Source organism: Macrotis lagotis, chromosome 2, assembly GCF_037893015.1.
Source record: "Macrotis lagotis isolate mMagLag1 chromosome 2, bilby.v1.9.chrom.fasta, whole genome shotgun sequence".
NCBI classification, from domain to species: domain Eukaryota; kingdom Metazoa; phylum Chordata; class Mammalia; order Peramelemorphia; family Peramelidae; genus Macrotis; species Macrotis lagotis.
The window spans coordinates 67109894-67129165 of NC_133659.1; the positions used below are offsets into that span (position 1 = coordinate 67109894).

General features: G+C 41.6%; 1 protein-coding gene across 1 annotated transcript in view; it reads right to left on the minus strand.

Moving 5' to 3' along the window:
• Positions 1-255: 255 nt before the first annotated feature.
• SERPINC1 (serpin family C member 1) overlaps positions 256-19272 on the minus strand; it is a 28165-nt gene continuing 9148 nt past the window's right edge. The window contains exons 2-7 of the mRNA XM_074222070.1: positions 15930-16302; positions 13380-13595; positions 11934-12071; positions 5043-5439; positions 3012-3076; positions 256-501 (exon numbers count right to left, since the gene is read on the minus strand). Of these exons, the coding sequence (XP_074078171.1) occupies positions 325-501; positions 3012-3076; positions 5043-5439; positions 11934-12071; positions 13380-13595; positions 15930-16302 (1366 nt within the window). The 3' untranslated portion in view covers positions 256-324. The remainder of the gene's footprint in view (positions 502-3011; positions 3077-5042; positions 5440-11933; positions 12072-13379; positions 13596-15929; positions 16303-19272) is intronic.

The following is a 19272-nucleotide window of genomic DNA, read 5'->3' on the forward strand; positions in this document are numbered from 1 at the left end:
ATGGTTTAATACTCCTAACCTGACCCCTCTTTTTTCATATGTAAAAACTGAGTTTATTTTAAATTATTTGGGATTTTTAAGTGTAATTTAATAGACCTACTGTGACTCCTGGACCTCCCCCCTGACTTAGTTGTGTTTCAGGTCTTTCAACCTCATCTTTGTGCAGCTCTTTCTCAACTCCAAATGGTTTTGCAGGAACCCCACAAGGAGTAGGCAACTTCCCCAGCCCCAGGATGACAAGCAACCAGAAAAAGGAATAGTTAACATTTTATTTACTGGTGTCCACAACCACACTAGGGAGAGGTACAGATGGGCAGGAGTACCTCAGTTCACACACGGGTTGGATATTCTACCCATGAAAATGATGGTATTAAGAGCAACTTCCCTGATCAGAACCAGGAAAGGCCGATTGGCGTTGAAGGTCACCCTGTTAAAGTTGAGTGAACGACCAGAAATCACAGCCGTCGTGCTGGCAGCAGCTTCACTTCCTTCTTCGTTTACCTGCCGTTAGATAGGGAAAGAGGTGACATTAGCTGACCCAGACAGGCAGCAGTCCTACTTGGCTGGCCATTAAGCTCTTTAGGAAGAACCTTTAGTCCTTGCAGGTGAACCTGGATGGATGGAGCCTAACTGTATTCATTACAGAAACACTCCTCCATTTAAAGTGTAAAAAGCAAGAGTCTGTGGAGACACCCCCCCCCCCCCAAGCTTCCTCTGGGCAAGGCTGCAGGGCCATCCTGTCCGATCTGACAGTGCCTCACTATTATTGTGAACAAGCTCTCTGAGGAGAATCTGGATCTGAGCCATCTGAGTAAACCATTATTTTGTTCTTGGGGCAATAAAGTCACAATTTCTCAAGCATTCCCACAGGATGTGAGATCCCTAAGAAGAGGGAGCCTGCTTCCTACCCTGGTGAATGATGAGGGAATTTCTGGAGGTGATCCATTAGAGAGTGGATTTCTCAAAAAAAAAAAAGTTTTGTTCCAAGATTCAGTTTCTGCTATTTTGAGTTCATTGTGGCCTCTCCTAGTGGTACCTGCTGCCCTCTGTTCTACTGTTGGAGGTTCTCCTGGGTTTCCACACACCCCATCAATTCACATACTTCTTCACCACGACTTTGTCACAGATGGGAATTGTGAAAACAAATTGTGATGAGAGGATGTTTCATATTCTTAACGATGGCCACAGAGCCAAATACAGAAACTAGAACAATACTGAAGTGGCAGATGTCTCAAGGCCCCAAATAAAATGAAGCTTTATCGGTTACTTCCCCAGAGATTGTTTCCTAAGCCAACCCTGGATCATGTTGGCTTCTCAGGGCCTCAGAGAGGATCCATTCTGGGACCCGTAGAGAACCAGTGGCAGAGAATAAATTGGTCCTCCGGTGTCTTCCAGTGATATTCCAAAGACCCTCAGGGATTCAGAAGAGTCTACCTGGGGTCTGCCAGCCTCAGTTTAGATTCCCTTCAGTTTCTGCTGACAGGAGGAAATTTCCCCCTTGGAGAAACCAAATTAGCTTAATAATGAGACAAATGTAAAATAGCTATCCAGAAAAAGGATCTGCTTCCCAAAAATAGACCCCTTTTTGCTTATGTCTTCTGATACCTTCAACTTCCTACAATAATATCTGAATGATTAGATGAAATTTTTAGGATCATTCAAAATCAAAGTCTACAGACTTTGAAATAAAACTGACGGTAATAGAAATATAGTCCCCTCCCTGATTTGTGCTGAGGAGAACAGTGAACCCATTAGAAGGCCCTGGTAAGATATTTGGCTTTGAAAGGTCAGAGACCCTGTCCCGTTTCAGGGATGGTTTAATCCTACTGAAGTTCAGCTTGATGACCCTGGTTGCTTTTCAATGTTAGTCAACCACAAGCAGTTCAAAACCTCCATCTATCTGCCAGGCACTCTTCTAGGTGATGGAGATGCAAAGTCAAGAATGAAATATCCCTTGCCCCTTGTCCTCAAGGAGCTTACATTCTGTTGGGGAGAAGATAATATAAAAACTCACCTGTCTACAAAATGTGGATGTCAGGGGAAAGAAGGAAGTTTTCCTCAGCCCTCAAAAAGAATTCTCTTTTGAGTGTCTTTCAGTGTTTACAAATAAATAAGCCCAGACTTCTTCCCTTTCAACATTCTCACCATTAGCTTGTGTTTCAGTCTGATTCTGTGACTTATGGTCATCTGTGGCCTAGCACCTAAGAAATACTTACATGCCTATTGATTGGTTGGTTGATTGAAATACAAAAAAAAAAAGAAATTTATCTGGGCGGGGGAGGGATAGGAGGAAGCACTGGCAGCAAATGGTTTTTTGACCTCGAGCAGGATTTATCAGGTAAGTTATGTCATACATATACACTTTTGCTCTTTAGTAGAAAGATTTTTTTATTTTTCTTGGGGTTGAAGGTTAGAGATCCTATCACTTCGCACTTTTTGTATTCAGAACTTGACCTCTGTCAACCACTTACTAATACTGATAGTGATTCTCTCTTTTGGGTTAAACTTTATTTGTAGGTGGGGAAAAGCTGAGTGATTTAATTTTGTTGAGTCCCCAAATGCCCAAATGGTAAAAAGTTGGCTTCTGTATTATTATCTGAGCAGCACCTAACCCCACCACCCCAAGAAAAATATCTACCCTATCTCAGCCAACCACACTGTCAATGTGCAACATTATTCATGCATTTGGCCATTGAATTTTCCTGTTTAGATCTAAGTAAATTGCCCAAGAAGGCCAAAATATCAAGTCATCCAAAACAGTTAAGTTTATTGTATTATTTATGAAGTTACCTGTAAAAGCTATGAAGAGTTTGGATCAAAGATGGGGACATTTTAAACTAAAGGATATTAGAGGATGGTAGAAGAAAGAGACGCTGGTGGTCATAAGGATGAAAGATTCCCTCTTCATCTGCCCACCCTCATAGCCACCCATGAAGAAGGCACTGCAGAATTCAGAGCTATAGGAAACATAAGATGCTGTCAGAAAAGAAGGTGATGACAGATGTACTGACCTCAAGGAATGCCTTATGGAATGCATCCGAAACAAAAAGGTTTCCTTGGTCTTCTGCGATGATCCCTGAAGAAAAACAACAGCAACAGAAGCACTGTACTGAAACAAAGGGGGCCAGCCATTCCCAAGAAAGAATCCCTTCCAGTTAAAAAAGTACGGCCCAGGAGCTACACATAGGAGGCATTTAAAGGCCTGTTTGGTTCAATTGGACTGATGAGCTCAGCTCTCCCACTCAACATCATCATCAACATATCACACACAAAAGAGACTGGCTCGTGCGAATTTAAATCTGTGACCACAAGTGCAGGATAGCACAAAAACTATTTCTAGAAAAATAAGATAAATATAAGGTGCTTTAACCATCTTGGGCAGGCCAGCCCCTATAAAACCCATCACCCTCCCTGTAAATAGAAGCGACAGCTGCTAGACAGAATGACAAATAACCTGATATAAAAATGCCTTGTCCTTTGACATTGGAAAAAATGTTAAAGTTCCCTACATCCCAGAAAGAAAAATAGAAAAGCACAAAATTGTGAAAGGCATCAGGACAGTGACTCCTGATCTAGATCATAATGTGTAACAATTCTATGTTTGGTTTGGGTAATTTTATTAAACATTCTTCTAATTCACATCTTTATTGTACTGTTTTTGTACCTTTTTTAAAATCAATTTTTTTTCATTAATCATACTTGATTTTTCTAATTCCAGCCTTATGTCACACACACACACACACACACACACACACACACACACACACACACACACACAGATATTGAAAAAGAAAGAAAGAAGTCTTTGTAACAAATACCATAGTACTAGTAAGGCAAAATAAATTCTCTTGTGGGCCATGTCTCAACATATGCGTGTGTATCCATACATACACACATACCAGTTGAGCAGCTAGATGGCACAGTGCCAGGGCACCAGGGCTGGCATCAGGAAGACTCATTTTCCTGCGTTCCAATCAGACGCTAATTAGCTGTGTGAGCCTGGTTGAGTCACTTAACCCTGGTGCCTTGACTCCTCATCTGAAAAATGACCTGGAGATGGGAATGGCAGCAAACTGGATTGACACTGCCAATAAGTCCCCAGTGGGGTATCACAGAGGGTTGGAGATGACTGAAAGGGCTGAAGGGCAACACATCCATCTGCGCTCCTTGTTAGCAGGCTGTTCACCATCTAGAAGTATTTGCTTTGAGGAGTAAATAGGATCACCATTCAGTGAGGTGGCTGGAATTAGAAAGCCTTAGACCAGAACTAGGGAACCTTTTTTCTTCCAAGGGCTATTTACAATATCATTGGTAGCTTATATTCAGTCATATATTTAATTACTCCTAAAAAACCCCTAGATATATTGAATTGAGTCCCGCTTGCAGTTGCCTTGGCAACACCAGACTAATCCAGCTCGCTGGCCAGAGGTTGCCCATCCCTGCCTCGGACACTGGCCAGGGGACCCAGGGCAAAGTAATTAACCTGTCTACCTCAGTTTCCTCATCTGTAAAATAGGCATAAGAATAGCACCTACCTCCCAGGGATGATGTGAGGATCAAATGATATAAAATTTTGTAAAGTACTTAATATAAAGCCTGGCTCATAAATAGTTCTTAATAAATACTTGTTTCAACAATGAAATATGTTAAATAAGTTACACACACATACACACACACACATATATAAATGTGGAACTTGTTATCTTAGCAAAAATGAATGTTGAAATCTCTTTTTACGTGTAATTGGGGGGAAATGTATATTTTTTTAAAATCCTACAAATTAATAAATAAATACTTGTTTCCTTCCTCCCAAAATAAAGAGAAGTTCGTGGGGTAAATTTTTATAAAACTACAACCAATTATAGAACACAACCAGTTTTGATAGACTGAGCAGTCAAGACCTTTCCATTTCTCTCCTGTTATTTGTGTTTCTCGTATCGGCCCTCTCCTGTCCCTGAGGGACCCCCATCCTAGTGTCACCATGCTCCTGCCTATTCCTCTTGGAACCCTTCTGGGGGGCCAGCAAGGTATGAAGCACTCACCTGGTAGCTTGGCCCGATCTGGGTCGAAGAGGTCCTCCAGGCCCATCTGCTGCAGGTTGTCCTTCAGACTGAAGTTGTCCTCAATTCGGAAGCGGGGCAGGTAGACGGCCATCACGGTTTCCTCCAGGCCCTCCAGCCACTCCCGGAGAATGTCGGGGGTCAGGTCCCGCTCCACCTTGTCCAAGGGCTTGCCAGACCTGGGCAGAACCAGCACCATGGTGATGTCGTCACCCTTGTAGGGCAGCTCCAGCACCTCCACCTGGCTGCTTCCCTTCACATGGTTGTAGCGGAACTTGTTGTCCTGGTACATCATGGAGGCGAAGCACTCCTCTCCATCAGCCTTGTAGAATGGCTCCTTCTTGGTGTTCTCAGGGCTGAACTTGGACTTCCACCGACCCTGGGAGATTTGAAGGAAAGGTCCAAACCCAGTCTCCATTAGAACTTGAAGCCTTCTTCCCTTCTTCCCCAGGGCTTCCCATCTTGTGGCCTCGTCTTTCCCAAGTCTTGCCTTCTTCCTCAAGAAACTAATGGAGGAATGGGGGACCCCCTTGCCTAAGGCCCGGCTGCCCGGACAGCTGGTGCTGCTGCTCCTCTCTCAGAAACGTCCACAAAGGAGGTCTGCCACTGGCATTCCTAACTGGATGCTGGGGCTGGTCCTGCCCCCCCCTTGATAGATACCCAAGATTTCCCCCTAAAGGAAGCAGCGCCGTCCTTAGATAAAATCAGTGCCGCGCTCACTGCCTCCAGTTCAATATTAGAGCCTTCCCATCCACCCCTCTCTAAAATGGCTGGTTAATTTATCTCCCATTGGCCTCAAACAAAATGGGGTTTATCAGATTGTGGGAAAAGGACTGATAATAATAAAAGCAGCCAAAATTTATATAAAGTTTATTATATAAGGGCTACTTGTAGGCTTTACAGTTAACTCATTTGACCCTCACGATGACTCAGGAGGTAAATGCTGTTAGCTTCATTTTATGAATGAGGAAACTGAGGCAAACAGGTCACACAGCTAGCTAGTAAGTTTCTGAGGCTGAATTTGAATTCAGGTCTTCCTCCTAGCCAGATTATCCACTGTACCACCTATTTGCCAGCTCTAGAGTTAGAGGAGGAGGAGCTTGGTGAGTTTTAACTTCATCTAACCCAACCAAGCTACCACCTATGTCAGCCCCCCTCCCCAGCTTTTCCAGTTCTATCCCTTTTAAGTGTTGTCTTTCCTTAATTAGAATACAAGCTTCTTGAGGGCAGGAACTATCTAACTTGCTTTGTGTCCTTAATACTTAGCATAGTTTCTGGGACATAGTAAAGGTTAATACATGTCCCATTTCATTTCATCTCTCTCTCTCTCTCTCTCTCTCTCTCTCTCTCTCTCTCTCTTTCTCTCTCTCTCCTTTCCCTATCTAGCTTTTTCTCTTTATCCTGGCTCTGATCTTAATACATGTTTGACTTTGGTCTAATGATCCTATGTATCAATTTCCTTAAAATAAGGGGAGTTGGAAGATGAGGCTAAAAATGGATAAATGATTTAGCCATAAAGGACAATATCATAAATGCCTTAGGGAATCATGGGTACCTATCAGATACAAAGAGAGTGAGTTTGTGACCAAACAAGAGATAGGATCATGAGAAGTAATAGTAATCATTTTGATAACATGAAATTAAAAAGCTTTTGTACAAACAAAACTAAAGAAGCCAAAATTAAAAGGAAAATGGGAAACGGGGGGGGGGGGAAGATGTTTACAGTTTGATAGGCCACATTTCTCAATATAGAGGGAACTGAACCAAATTTATAAGAATAAAGGATATGAACAAGCAGTTTGTAGAAGAAAAAAGATCAAACCTATCAATTGCCACAAATAAAAACTCTCAAAATCACTTTTTGTTTTGTTTTTGCAAGACATTGATGTTAAATGACTTGCCCAAAGTCACACAGCTAGATAATTAAGTGTCTGAGACTAGATTTGAACTCAGGTCCTCCTGACTCCAGGCCAGAGCTCTATCCACTCTGCCACCTAGCTGCCCCAAAAATCACTATTAATTAGAGAAATTCAAATTAAAACAACTCTGAGGTGCCACTTTACACCTATCAGATTGGCTAAAATGACAGAAATGGAAAATGATCCGTTGGAGAGCGTGTGGAAAAACTGGGACACTAATGACTGTTGGTGGAGTTGTGAATGGATCCAACCTTTCTGGAGAGCAATGTGAAATTTTATGTCCAAAGGGCTTTAAAACTGATCATACTCTTTGACTCAGCAATACCAATATTAGGTCTGTATCCCAAAGAGGTCACACAAAAAATTCATATGTACAAAAATACTCAAAGCAGCTCTTTTTGTGGTGACAGAGACATGGAAGTTGGGATGCCCATCATTTGGAGAATGGCTGAACTAGTTGTGGTAGATGAATGTGATGGAGCTCCACTGCTCTCTAAAGAAATGATGAGCAGGCAGATTTCAGAAAGACCTAAAAGACTTGTAAGAGCTGATGCTGGGTGAAGTGTGCAGAACCAGGAGAACATTGTGTGACAGACGAAGCTATACAAGTGATCAAGAAACCATTCTAAAGGCTTGTGATGGAAATGCCATCCACATTCAGGGGAAAAAACCATGGAACTTGAATACAAACTTATCATTTTTTTATATTTGTTGTATGTTTTTTCTTTCTCATAGTTTTTTTCCCTTTTATTCTGCTTCTTCTTTCACAGCATAATTAATATGGAAATATGTTTAACATGATTGTATGTAAATAACCTATTATCAGATGTCTTGGGGAGAAAGAAAGGAAGAGAAGGAGGTAGAAAACTGGAACTCAAAAGTTTACAAAAAAATGAATGCTGAAAATTATTTTTACATGTAATTGGAAAAATAAAAATAAAAGCCAGCCTCATTTATTTATTTCTTTGGGGCTATTTGTGATTTCTTTGGGACTATTTGTGATTTCCTTTGCTAGAGTAGGTAGTCAACAAACATTTGTTTAGCAACTATTATAGACCAGAGGAGGCAACTGTTTATCATCTTAGAGTTTCCTAGGATAGAGATTAAATGACTTGCCCAAGTTCACAGACTTTAGGGCAGAAATAGGTTTTGAACCCAGGCATATTTGCTTGTGCTGTGTCTCTATCTTTGTCCTCCCCTTCCATAAGTGGCCATGACTGGGGATATACTTCATTCCTCTAGGGTGGACAGGTTCACTTCTTCATCCCTACTGGCTTCTGGCCCGGGTGGACAGCCTTGTGTGTCCAGTATTCTTCTGCCAAGCCCTCTGCTTCAGCACCCCCACAGAACCTTGGTCTCCACAGCCTAGCTCAATAGGTCAGCCCATTGGATCAATGGTTCCCACCGTTAAAAACTGTTGGTCTCCTGGGTCTGTGAATTACCCTGCATTAGGGAGACTAGAGTAGGGGTCTCAAAGTTCACAAATTTTCAAATATATATATATGCTGGGTGAAAAGTCTGATTTTCCAGTATATATACTCAATGGGGTATAGGCATCTGGAGTAAGAAGGAGGGGGGAGCAGGGGGAAGGGGTGGGGATGTGAATAAAGGAGGAGAGGATGGACCATGGGGGGAGAGTGGTCAGATAGAACACATTTTCTTTTTTACTTCTTGCAAGGGGCTGGGATTGGAAGGCCTGTCCAGGACCATGGGGCCAGTTGGATGCTGGGCCTAAGGGGTGGTATGGGGTCTCAGGGCTTCTTGGCCCCAGGACCAGGGATCTGTCTGCTGTGCCACTCAGCGACCCTACAGCAGAGTCAGAGTGAAAGGAGAGAGAAAATAGAGTACATGGTAGTGGAGAAATAAGAAAGGAGGGAGTTGCGATCAGCAATGGCAACGTTGGAAAAATATGGAAGCAACTTTTGTGATGGACTTATCATAAAGAATGCCATCCACCCATGACAGAGTTGTTGGTGTTGGAACAAAGACTGAAGCACATTTTTTATTATTTGAGGGAGGGTGCAGGGCAAATGGGGCTGGGTGGCCTGCCTGGGGCCACATAGCAGGGTGATCTTTGGGTGTCTGAGGCCAGATTTGGACCCAGGTGCTCCTGGCTCAAGGGCCAATGCTCTGACTGCCACCTAGCCATCCCTATTATTATTACTATTTTATTTTATTTTGGGGTCTTTTTTTTCTTCTTTTTGGTTTTTTTCAAGGCAGTGGGGATCGGGTGGCTTGCATGTCACATGGCTGACTGATTGTTGGTTCTACAGGGCTGGATGTGGGCTCAGGTGCTCCATGACTCCAGGGCTGGTGCTTCTTCCATTGCCCCACTTGGTCATACCTACAATTATTACTATTATTTTTTTTATTTTAATTTTTTTTATCTCCCCTTTATTGCCCAAGCAAGTCTATATTCATGGGGGGAGGGGTATTTTGTTTACTCTTAAACAAGAATATTTTATTAACGTAAAAAAAAATTTGTCCAAAATGAGAATAAAAAATAAAATAAAGTTGTATTGGGCAAAAAAAAAAAAGAAAAAAGAAAAATCCAAAAAAAAAGGAAAAAAAAAAGAAAAGTCTGATTTTCTTCCTATTGTAAGAAAATGGAATATCACCTCTCCCTACATTAATCACAAACTCAGGAAGCCCTGAGTGATTAAAAGGCTGGGAAACTTGTCCTGCTCTTGTTATATGTTAATTCAGGAAGATAACTATCCTCATTTAGACCAGATAGCATTGTAGAAGGATGATATTCTTTGATGAGAAATTGTACATCCAAATATTGTGACATTATGATACTGTCAGAAAAGAAGGTGATGATGGAGATGACATGTGAAGACTCTCCCCTGTCAGAATGCATGGATGAGAACAATTTGTTCCAAGGACCAGGAAGGCAGCTGAAGTAGGTGCTGTGGAACACCTGGAGCATGGTTACTCCAAGGCCGGTACTTTATCCACTACACCACCTAGCCACCCCTAGATGTCAAGGAAATGAAGGGTCATCACCAGAGGTCTGAATTTTGTTGCCACCAACTTGGATGATTCAAGAGTGGAGCTGATGATTTTCACAATTCAGCCTCACTTAAATCCAATTCACTCTCATGTCATCACCATGCCTTGATGTCATTGGTTCTCTTTGAAAAATGAAGGACGAACAATGACAAACAAGGGTCAGGCTTGTTCTCATCTGTCTATTCCAGGCTCATTTTGTTTCTTTTCTTTTTTTCTTTTTCTTTTTTTTTAGATTTTTGCAAGGCAAATGGGGTTAAGTGGCTTGCCCAAGGCCACATAGCTAGGTAATTATTAAGTGTCTGAGGCTGAATTTGAACTCAGGTACTCCTGACTCCCAGGCCAGTGCTCTATCCACTGCGCCACCTAGCTGCCCCAGGCTCATCTTGTTTAAAGAGACTGCTAAACTTTCAGGGAAACAAACCCAAGGACACTTGCTTATGATGAGTGTCCACCACTTTGGGAAAACTGCAGATGGAAGGAATGGCCCACACAACTCACCTTGAAGTCCAAGAGATGTACTGCCTTCCTGGAAGATACACTGACCTTCCTGGGAGACTTTTTCCTTATCCTTGTTTACACATAAATACTTCCTTCTCTTTCTTGCATAGATAGCTTCCACTTACAGGTTTTATAGTAAATCCTAGAGAATAAACTTACTTTCTATCATTTTATTTTAACCCTAAATTTATAAAGGTTTATAGTGGACACCATCATAGGCATTCAATGCACTGACACAGTTGGAGTTCTTGAAATGAAAAGAACCTCAATATCCTGAAAAAAACATTAAGATTTCCCTAGTGGGGAATACACCCCCAAATTTTAAGAGCTACTGTGACTGAGAAATCCACCCTGTGGCAAAACTTCTGATGATGAGCCTCATTAGTGTGGCTGGTTCCCAAATAAAGACATATTGCCTGTTGCTGGGGCCTGTCTTTCAAACCATCCCAAATTTCCTGCAAAATTTGAGCTCTGTTGGCATAGCCAGGGTCTAGAACATAACCAAAAGTCTGGCTGTTAGCTAACAGTGTTCTCCTTTGGAGTTGGGGTGAGCAAGCATTCCACCTTATTCTTTAATAAAGAGACTAAAAGGGTGTTCCACAGCAGGGTTAAAAGAGCTGGGCAGAACCAGGTTAAAAAATAACTGGGAAATAATTAACAAATAAAACTGCAGTGCACCATGGAGCATGTTAACTTGTGGTTCTCTAAAATCACTGGGATCTGCTTTTCTAATTTGACCCAGGTGATACACAACATCATTAGCACACTGTTGAAGTTGCTTGAGTTGATTAACTCGATTTTGGAATAGCTGTGCATACATGTGAACACGTGTACACAGAGTTGATTGACACCAACAAACTTCATAATTAGTGTGCTCATTTGGTTGCTGTCTACGCCTCTCTTAATAGTTGGAAACCCTGAAGAGGAAACTATTGGATTTGCTCCTCAGATCCCATCCCAGCGGCTGGGAGTGAACATAAGCTACTCTCTTGGCTCTCCAACTCTTGGCATGGTTCTCTGGCAGCATGCCCACAGCAGAGGCCTCCCAACTTTTTCAACCTGAGCTCTGTCACACCCAACTCAAATGGTATCTATTCCATGACACCTTCCTTGAAGTAATCATACCATCTTCCAGAAGGGCTCCTCCTTTATACCTCTCGGATGGCTTTCATGTTCTATTCTATATAGTTATAAATCTTCTCTATATAATTATATATTCATGAAACTATCCTAGTTACTGGTCTGATGACTTTTCTCCTAGTGGACAGGGACTCTTATCTGATTATCTTTATATTCCCCTTTAGAACAATAGATCAGAAATGTATTGAAGTTCAATAGTGGTGTCTTCAGGAATAAAGAGGATGGTCCCAAGTCTCTGTGGGAGGGGGAGCGGGGAGAAAACAGATTCCTGGGCTTCTCAAGCGTCTAGCTTTTTAAGTACCTTGAAGTAAATAGTGTTGACCAACACCAAGACAGTAAGGTCACTGATGGCACCCTTAGGAATGACGTCGGTGATGCGCTCTTCTGTCTTGTTTGCAACCCAGTCATTAATGGTCACTCTTGACTGCTCTGGATTTCCCTAAAGAGATAGAACAAAAATGAACTGTATAGGTTTCCCCATAGTTTCTCCATTCATTTCTTTATATGACATGTATAAGCACAGTATGAATTAATCTCATTTGTCCAATCTTTTGCAAACTCCTTGAGCACATGGATTGCTTCTAGGTCAACCTTTTCAAGTCTTACTGCAGATTGGGGGTGCCCCCAGCGATCTGGAAAATCCTCATAAAATTTTCATACCAGAGAAGAAGAAATTATGTATGCTTATGGTATTTAAAAGATAAAATATGTTGATATTATACAATACTAAATATGCACCTTATGCATTTCTGAGTTTCTAAACTTTTTCATTTTCTCGCCATCTGTAGCTTCCACAAAACTCCAAAAAATGCTCATTTAATTTCTTATGCTGACCCGGTTTCCCAGTCTACTAAATAAAATAACAAAAGACAACTACCCAGAGTATGTTTTTGAACTTGGGTGATCAGTAAAAGAACTAGTTGGGTGGACTTTTTTTATTCAAGGTCTTTCACAGAAGCTATTGAGCTTCCAAACCCAAATAAAACAAATTTTCCCAACTATTTAGGGTCCAAGCAAGATATACTGCTTAGAGAAGCCTCAAATTGGCAAAACCTGAGAAACAGTTCTTTTAATGACTCTCCTGGTCCCCTCAGGGGTTTATGGAGTGTTCAGGGAAGTAGCACCTCTGGGGGTGAGGGTTTGCCATATCCTTCACCGGATCTCTCACCTGTAGTTCCAAGAAACTGTAAGACCCCTGTAAAATCATCTCAGCAGATAGGCTAAACCAGTAATTGGGGGGGGGGTCTACCCCAAGCATGTGAAGACTCTCCCCTGTCGGAATGCATGGATGAGAACAATTTGTTCCAAGGACCAGGAAGGCAGCTGAAGTAGGTGCTGTGGAACACCTGGAGCATGGTTACTCCAAGGCCGGTACTTTATCCACTACACCACCTAGCCGCCCCTAGATGTCAAGGAAATGAAGGGTCATCACCAGAGGTCTGGATTTTGTCCTGCCACCAACTTGGATGATTCAAGAGTGGAGCTGATGATTTTCACAATTCAGCCTCACTTAAATCCAATTCACTCTCACGTCATCACCATGCCTTGATGTCATTGGTTCTCTTTGAAAAATGAAGGACAAACAATGACAAGGGTCAGGCTTGTTCTCATCTGTCTATTCCAGGCTCATCTTGTTTAAAGAGACTGCTAAACTTTCAGGGGAAACAAACCCAAGGACACTTGATTATGCTGCCTGTCCACCACTTTGGGAAAACTGCAGATGGAAGGAATGGCCCACACAACTCACCTTGAAGTCCAGTGCCTGGAGCTTGGCTCCATACACGACCTCACTGATATCCTGGTAGGTCTCGTTGAAGGTGAGCGACTTTTCTCCAAAGAGCCGATTGGCTGCCACTAGTACAGATGATTTATTGGCTTTTCGATAAAGCCGGCAATTCAGCTTAGCAAAGAAGAAATGGATCTGATCTGATGTTTTTTCTGAGATTGTATCAAACCTGAACACCTGAAGAAACCAAGAACCCAAGAATTCACAGGAACAGAATTAGAACCTTGATATTTTGTTATTTGCTATTTATTATTAACCTTGTTATCTAACCCCAAGGGTTCTTAATAGATTTCTGCCATCTTAGCAGCCTGGTGAAGCCAACAGAGAGTGTTCTTAAATGCACAAAATAAAATTTATAGGATGACAAAGGAACCTAGCTATTGAAATCTATTTTTAAATATTTATTTTCATCAAAATATAATTTTTAAAAAGTTCATGGATCCCAGGTTAAAAAGCCTTGATCTAGTTGAACCCTTTCATTTATAGATGAAGAACTTGAGGTCCAGACAGATTAAATAATATGCCAAAGGTAATACAGGTATCAGAAGAATCGGGATTTGAACTCAGGTCTGATTCAGCAATCTCTATAGTTGAGACTTTATGTTAGGAAGAGTTCTGTCTCTTCATAAAAAAAATGAATAGAGGAACTAAGTCAAAATGGTGGGGTGGCACAGTGGAGTCAAGAGGACTGAATTCAAGTACAACCTCAGACAGTTACTAACTTGTGACCTTGGTCAAGTCACTTAACCCCAATTACCTCCAAAGAACAAAGAACAATCCAAAAATGGTGTAATTATAGTCGTGGCTAGGTTTCACCTGCCTTTCCTTCTTTAAGAATTCTATCTTGCTATTCTAAATGAAAAGCCCAGTCCACACTCCTATCCTTTATTATTCTGAATTGTGATAGGAAACAATTCTCCTCATGCCAGTCCTAAACTGAACATCTGTCGCCCAGATTTGAGGGATCCTCCCTTACAGGTAGCCAAGGTAGAAAGGAGAGAAGGAAGAGATTTTTTTAGCTGGTTTTCTAGTGACTAAAAAAAAATGAGGTTCAAATACATATAACCAACCCCTACCCAAATAAACTACTCCTCGACCCCCACAATGCTAAGATCTTTATCTTCCACCAGCCTGTGATTTCTATGATGACTTTCCTTTCACCTGATTTCTCCATTTTATATATAAGCTACATGTGGGTCTTTGTAAGGATGGGATCCTCCCCAGTCCCTGCCCCTTATCACTCCTGGATGGCCCAGCCCAAAACCTTGATTCAAATTTCCATTATTTCAGAAATTTTTTAATGTTGTCAATAATTTAATTAATGAATAGATAGTAAAAAAGAAGGCTGTTCCTCCTTTTGCAGAGTAAGAGAGAGTTCTATTCAATCCCTTGAATAGCATTGTCTGCCTAGTCAGCACTTAAAAAATCCTTGTTGGATTTGATTTGATTCAATCCCTGGCTTTCTCCATGAGTCAACACTTTAGGCAGGGGTTCTTAACCGTATTTTATCTTTGGGTCCCTTTGGCAGTCAGGTGAAGCCTATGAACCCCTCCTTGGAAAAAGGCTTTTAAATACATAAAATGAAATACACAGGCTTACAAGGGAAACCAATTATACTAAAACATAGTTATAAAAATATTTTCAAATGCCATCCACATCCAGAGAAAAAACTCTGGAGTCTGAATGCAAATCAAAGCATACTATTTTCACTTTTTAAAACTTACTTTGTTTTTTTTCTTTTTTGTGGTTTTTTTCTCCCCCTTAATTCTAATGCTTATTTCACAACATGATTAATGTAGAAATATGTTAAATATGATAATACATGTATAACCTATATCAAATTTCTCCCTATTGTGGGGAAGGGGGAGGGGAGGGAATTCAAAATCTTACAAAAAGATGAATCTTAAACACTGTCTGCATGTAAATGGAAAAAATAACTTTTAAATTTTTTTAAAAAAAAAAAGTCTGCCTTTATAAAAAGCAAAAGAAATTTCCAAAAAAATTCATAAGACCCCAGGTTGAGAACCTGTGCTTCATGGGGAAAATCTTTCTTCTTGACACCCTTAGTTGTGAAAGTTTGCTTCCTTTTCCTCAAATAGACAAATCTGTTCACATGATCTATCCCCACCCCCAGAGTGAAAACTACTTGAAATGAGTGATTGCAGCTTTGTAAAACTGTGTCTTTGTACCCACAAAAGTAAGAACAGCATCTAAGCCATGGGGAATCGTAGAGGGACCAGCTCTGCACCTCTGAACTTCCACATCACCCCATCTGTGGGATCTCTTAAATTTCCTGAACCCCATTCATTCAACCCTCATCCACCATGGCCCTCTGAGTTTGAGAAAGATGGAGCAAAGAAGGAAACTAGTCTACAAAGAAAGAGCATCCATGTTGCTCCTCCAAATGGAAGGCCTCCTAGGGTACTGGAATTGTTGTAGGCCAGGGAGAGGGCTCAGAGGCTGAGGCCTTCACCTGGGGGGAGCCCAGACCACAGACCCCTTATAGATTACCTCCATGAGCTGTTTGAGTGTGTTGTTACAAGCGCCCAACTTGGCCATGGCGAAAGCTGTGGAGATGCTCAGAGGCGACATGAAGATATTGTCTCCATTATCCTTAGAGTCTGCCAGCTGCTTGTACAGCTCCATGGCAAAGCGAGAGGTGGCCTCGGACAGTTCCCACACCCGTGGGTTGGTCAGCTCGGGAGCCTTCTTGGGCTCCAGGCCCTCCTCTCCTGAGGGTTTCTTCTCTGGGTGCCGGTAGATACACATAGGATTCACTGGGATGTCCCGGGGCTTGGCTGTGCAGATGTCCCCCATAGGGCTCCAGTGAGAAGCCACAGAGCCACAAAAGCCAACCAGCAGCAGGGAAAGAAGACACAACGTTCTAGAAGAGGCAGAAATGACAGTCAAGCAAGATGCAGGCCCTGGATGTCATCCCCCAAATCTCTGGATGCCCGGAGCCCCTGCCTCTCCTCTGTCCCACCCACCCACAGAAGTCTGCTCTCTCCTCAGATACCCTCGGTGGCTTCCTATGACTGAATGAATGAAACCCAAGCCCATACTGACCGTCGAGACACCCCTCTGGCTTCTCCAACCTTGCCTCATCCTTCTTCCCTTGGCCTTGGCCAAAATGGACCCCTCTTAATCCCTCTTGTCTTTCCATTTCCCATATCATCCTTTGCTCATGTCATCGGATCTCTGGAATGACTCTCCCTCTCCCTTCCTCATCTCTGTCTCCTCCTCCATAAAGCCTTCCCTAACCAGCTCCCAGTGCCTCCATCTTTCTCAGTTTCATCCAGAATTCACCCACCTTTCTCCCACTTTCATTCACAAATTTTTTCTTTATATATATATATATATATATATATATATATATATATATGTACATATATATATATATTTCCCAATTACATTTAATTTTTTTTTAATTTTTGCAAAGCAATGGGGTTGTGACTTCCCCAAGGTCACCAAGCTAATTAAATTTAAGTATCTGAGACCAGATTTTGGCCAGTGCTCTCTTCTGCTGCCACTGCTTGCAAGCTTCTTGAGAGCAATGTCTACACTAACACTGTCTATCCCCAGGACCCCACAAAGGCATTGGAGGTGCCCAGAATAAGGGAAGTGATTGTCCTCCTTCACTCTGCCCAAGTCAGATCATAGCTGAAGCTACAACCACCACATTTCAGAAAGAACATTGATTCCCATTCATTTGTTCAATCAGCAAATATGTATTAAACACAATTGTTTTGTTGGGTACTAAGCAAGGGGATACAATGACAAAAGCACAGCATTTTCTGCTCAAGGAGTTTACATTCTATTAGGAAAAACTAAATGCAGAAAAGTCAACAAAGTGATGTAATTTCAGGAAAGGGAAGGAAGGTAACCCCAGAGACTAAGAAGAGGATAAGCTTCTGGTAAAAGGTGGCTACCAAACTCAGTTTTGAAAGAAATTTGAGAAGTGAGGAAAGGGCACTTTCCAGGCTTGTACAAAGGTCCAAAGGACAAATATAATAATAATAATAAGAAGAAATATTGAAATAGCATCTATGGTTTGCAAAAGTGCTTTACATAGATTATTTTTTTAATCTTCATAGCACCCAGTGAGGTAGGTTTACTACGGTCCCCACATTACAGATGAGCCAACTGAACCAGGTTTAGTTACTTGCCCAGAGTCACATGGTCAGTAAGCATCTGAGGCAGGATTTGAATTCATATCTTCCTAACTACAAGCACTACATTCTAACCATGACATTGGTCTACACTGAAGATGGTAAAGGGGCCCTCCCTCCCTCCCTCCCCCATTATACATAATGACACTAGAAGAGTAAGAGCATTTCATGTTTTAATATGAAGTATATTTCACCATGACTTTATTAATTGTCAAAAATCTGGCAACTCTTGCCCAGAACTTTTGATTAGCCAAAGCATTCCATTTCTGAACCTTGTTGGGTAAATATGGAGTTTACTGTCGTGTAGAGGACACAAGAATTCAATCTTACCTCAGTATACAAACCAGATTTTTAGCTGTCTTCAGTGAGTTGAGTTTTTTAGGGTGCTTGGTTCTATTCCCCCTGTTCTTTCCCAGGCCTCTCCTTTAATCAGTCAATCAGTAATAAAATACTATATGCTAGGCATTGTACTAGGCACTGGGAATACAGAAAGAGGTAAAAAACAATCCCTGCCCTTAGATGAATAAGGCATCTTCTAAGGGGCAGGGGGAGGACTAGTCACCATTTTCTCCCTTGGTCTGATTATGCCATTAGTTACAAGGGGAACATATAGGAGTCCAACCAGAAGAAACTCATCCCCACTACTAGAATACCAATAGAAATTCAAGGCACTTTCCTCACTGATGCTTGAATAGCAGCACCTCTCTGAGCAAAGGAGGACATATAAAAATCAAAGATTTCAAAATTGAAAGGAACTTTAGTTGTTTAAGGTTCTTCCCTCTTAACTGTAAAATAAGAAGGCTTTCTAGTCTATCTCTTAGGTTCCTTCCAGTTTGGGGTCCTATGACCCACCAATACCAGAGTAGGAATCCTCTCCACAATAATCTCAACAACTGATCATCCAGCCTTCCCTCAAAGACTTTCCAATGGTGACAAACTCACTGTGTCCTGAGGTAGTTCACTCTACTTTTTTTTATCATCTTGTCAAGCCCCCCCGTGTCTTCCCCATATCCTCCAACCAATCCTTATAAGATATGGTCCCCAGTCTCCTTGCCATCCTGATCATCCTCTGCTGGACACTCTCCAGGTTGTCGATACTTTGCTATTGTTGGATTTGTGACTTCATCTATATAAATGCTCCTTCCAACACGTCCATGACCCATACGCCTTCTTGTTCTGTGCCTTCCACAGGACAGTCTCTCAATATTTTCCTTGATATCTATTGATAATCGGTTTTACTAGTTATTCCTCATTCATACTATATGACCAACATGCCTCCTTTTCCAATATTCTGACAATAAAGAGCCTTTACATCATTCCTCCTGTGAAATTCATCGAATTAACCCCTTGTAGTCTAACCATGTTCAAGGGGCAGTTCCCTATTGTCCCTTGAGTGACCTTTACTTTTTCATGAATGGTTTTATCCCCTGACTTGTAGCCTCTTGGTAATTAGAAGAAAACTGATGTTAAAAAGATGAGTCTTTGTTTCTTGGAGATTTTGGAGGTTATTAAAAGCATTGCAAAATTTCCTAAAGTCAAAATAGCAGCTTTCATCTTCCTATGTAATAGTGGTTCTAGGATCATCATTCTCCACCCACAGACATTATCTGAAATAGATATAGGGGCGATTGCTAGGTTTGGGGCTGGCCAAAAATTCAGGGCTTTGTTGTTAACCAATTAAGCAA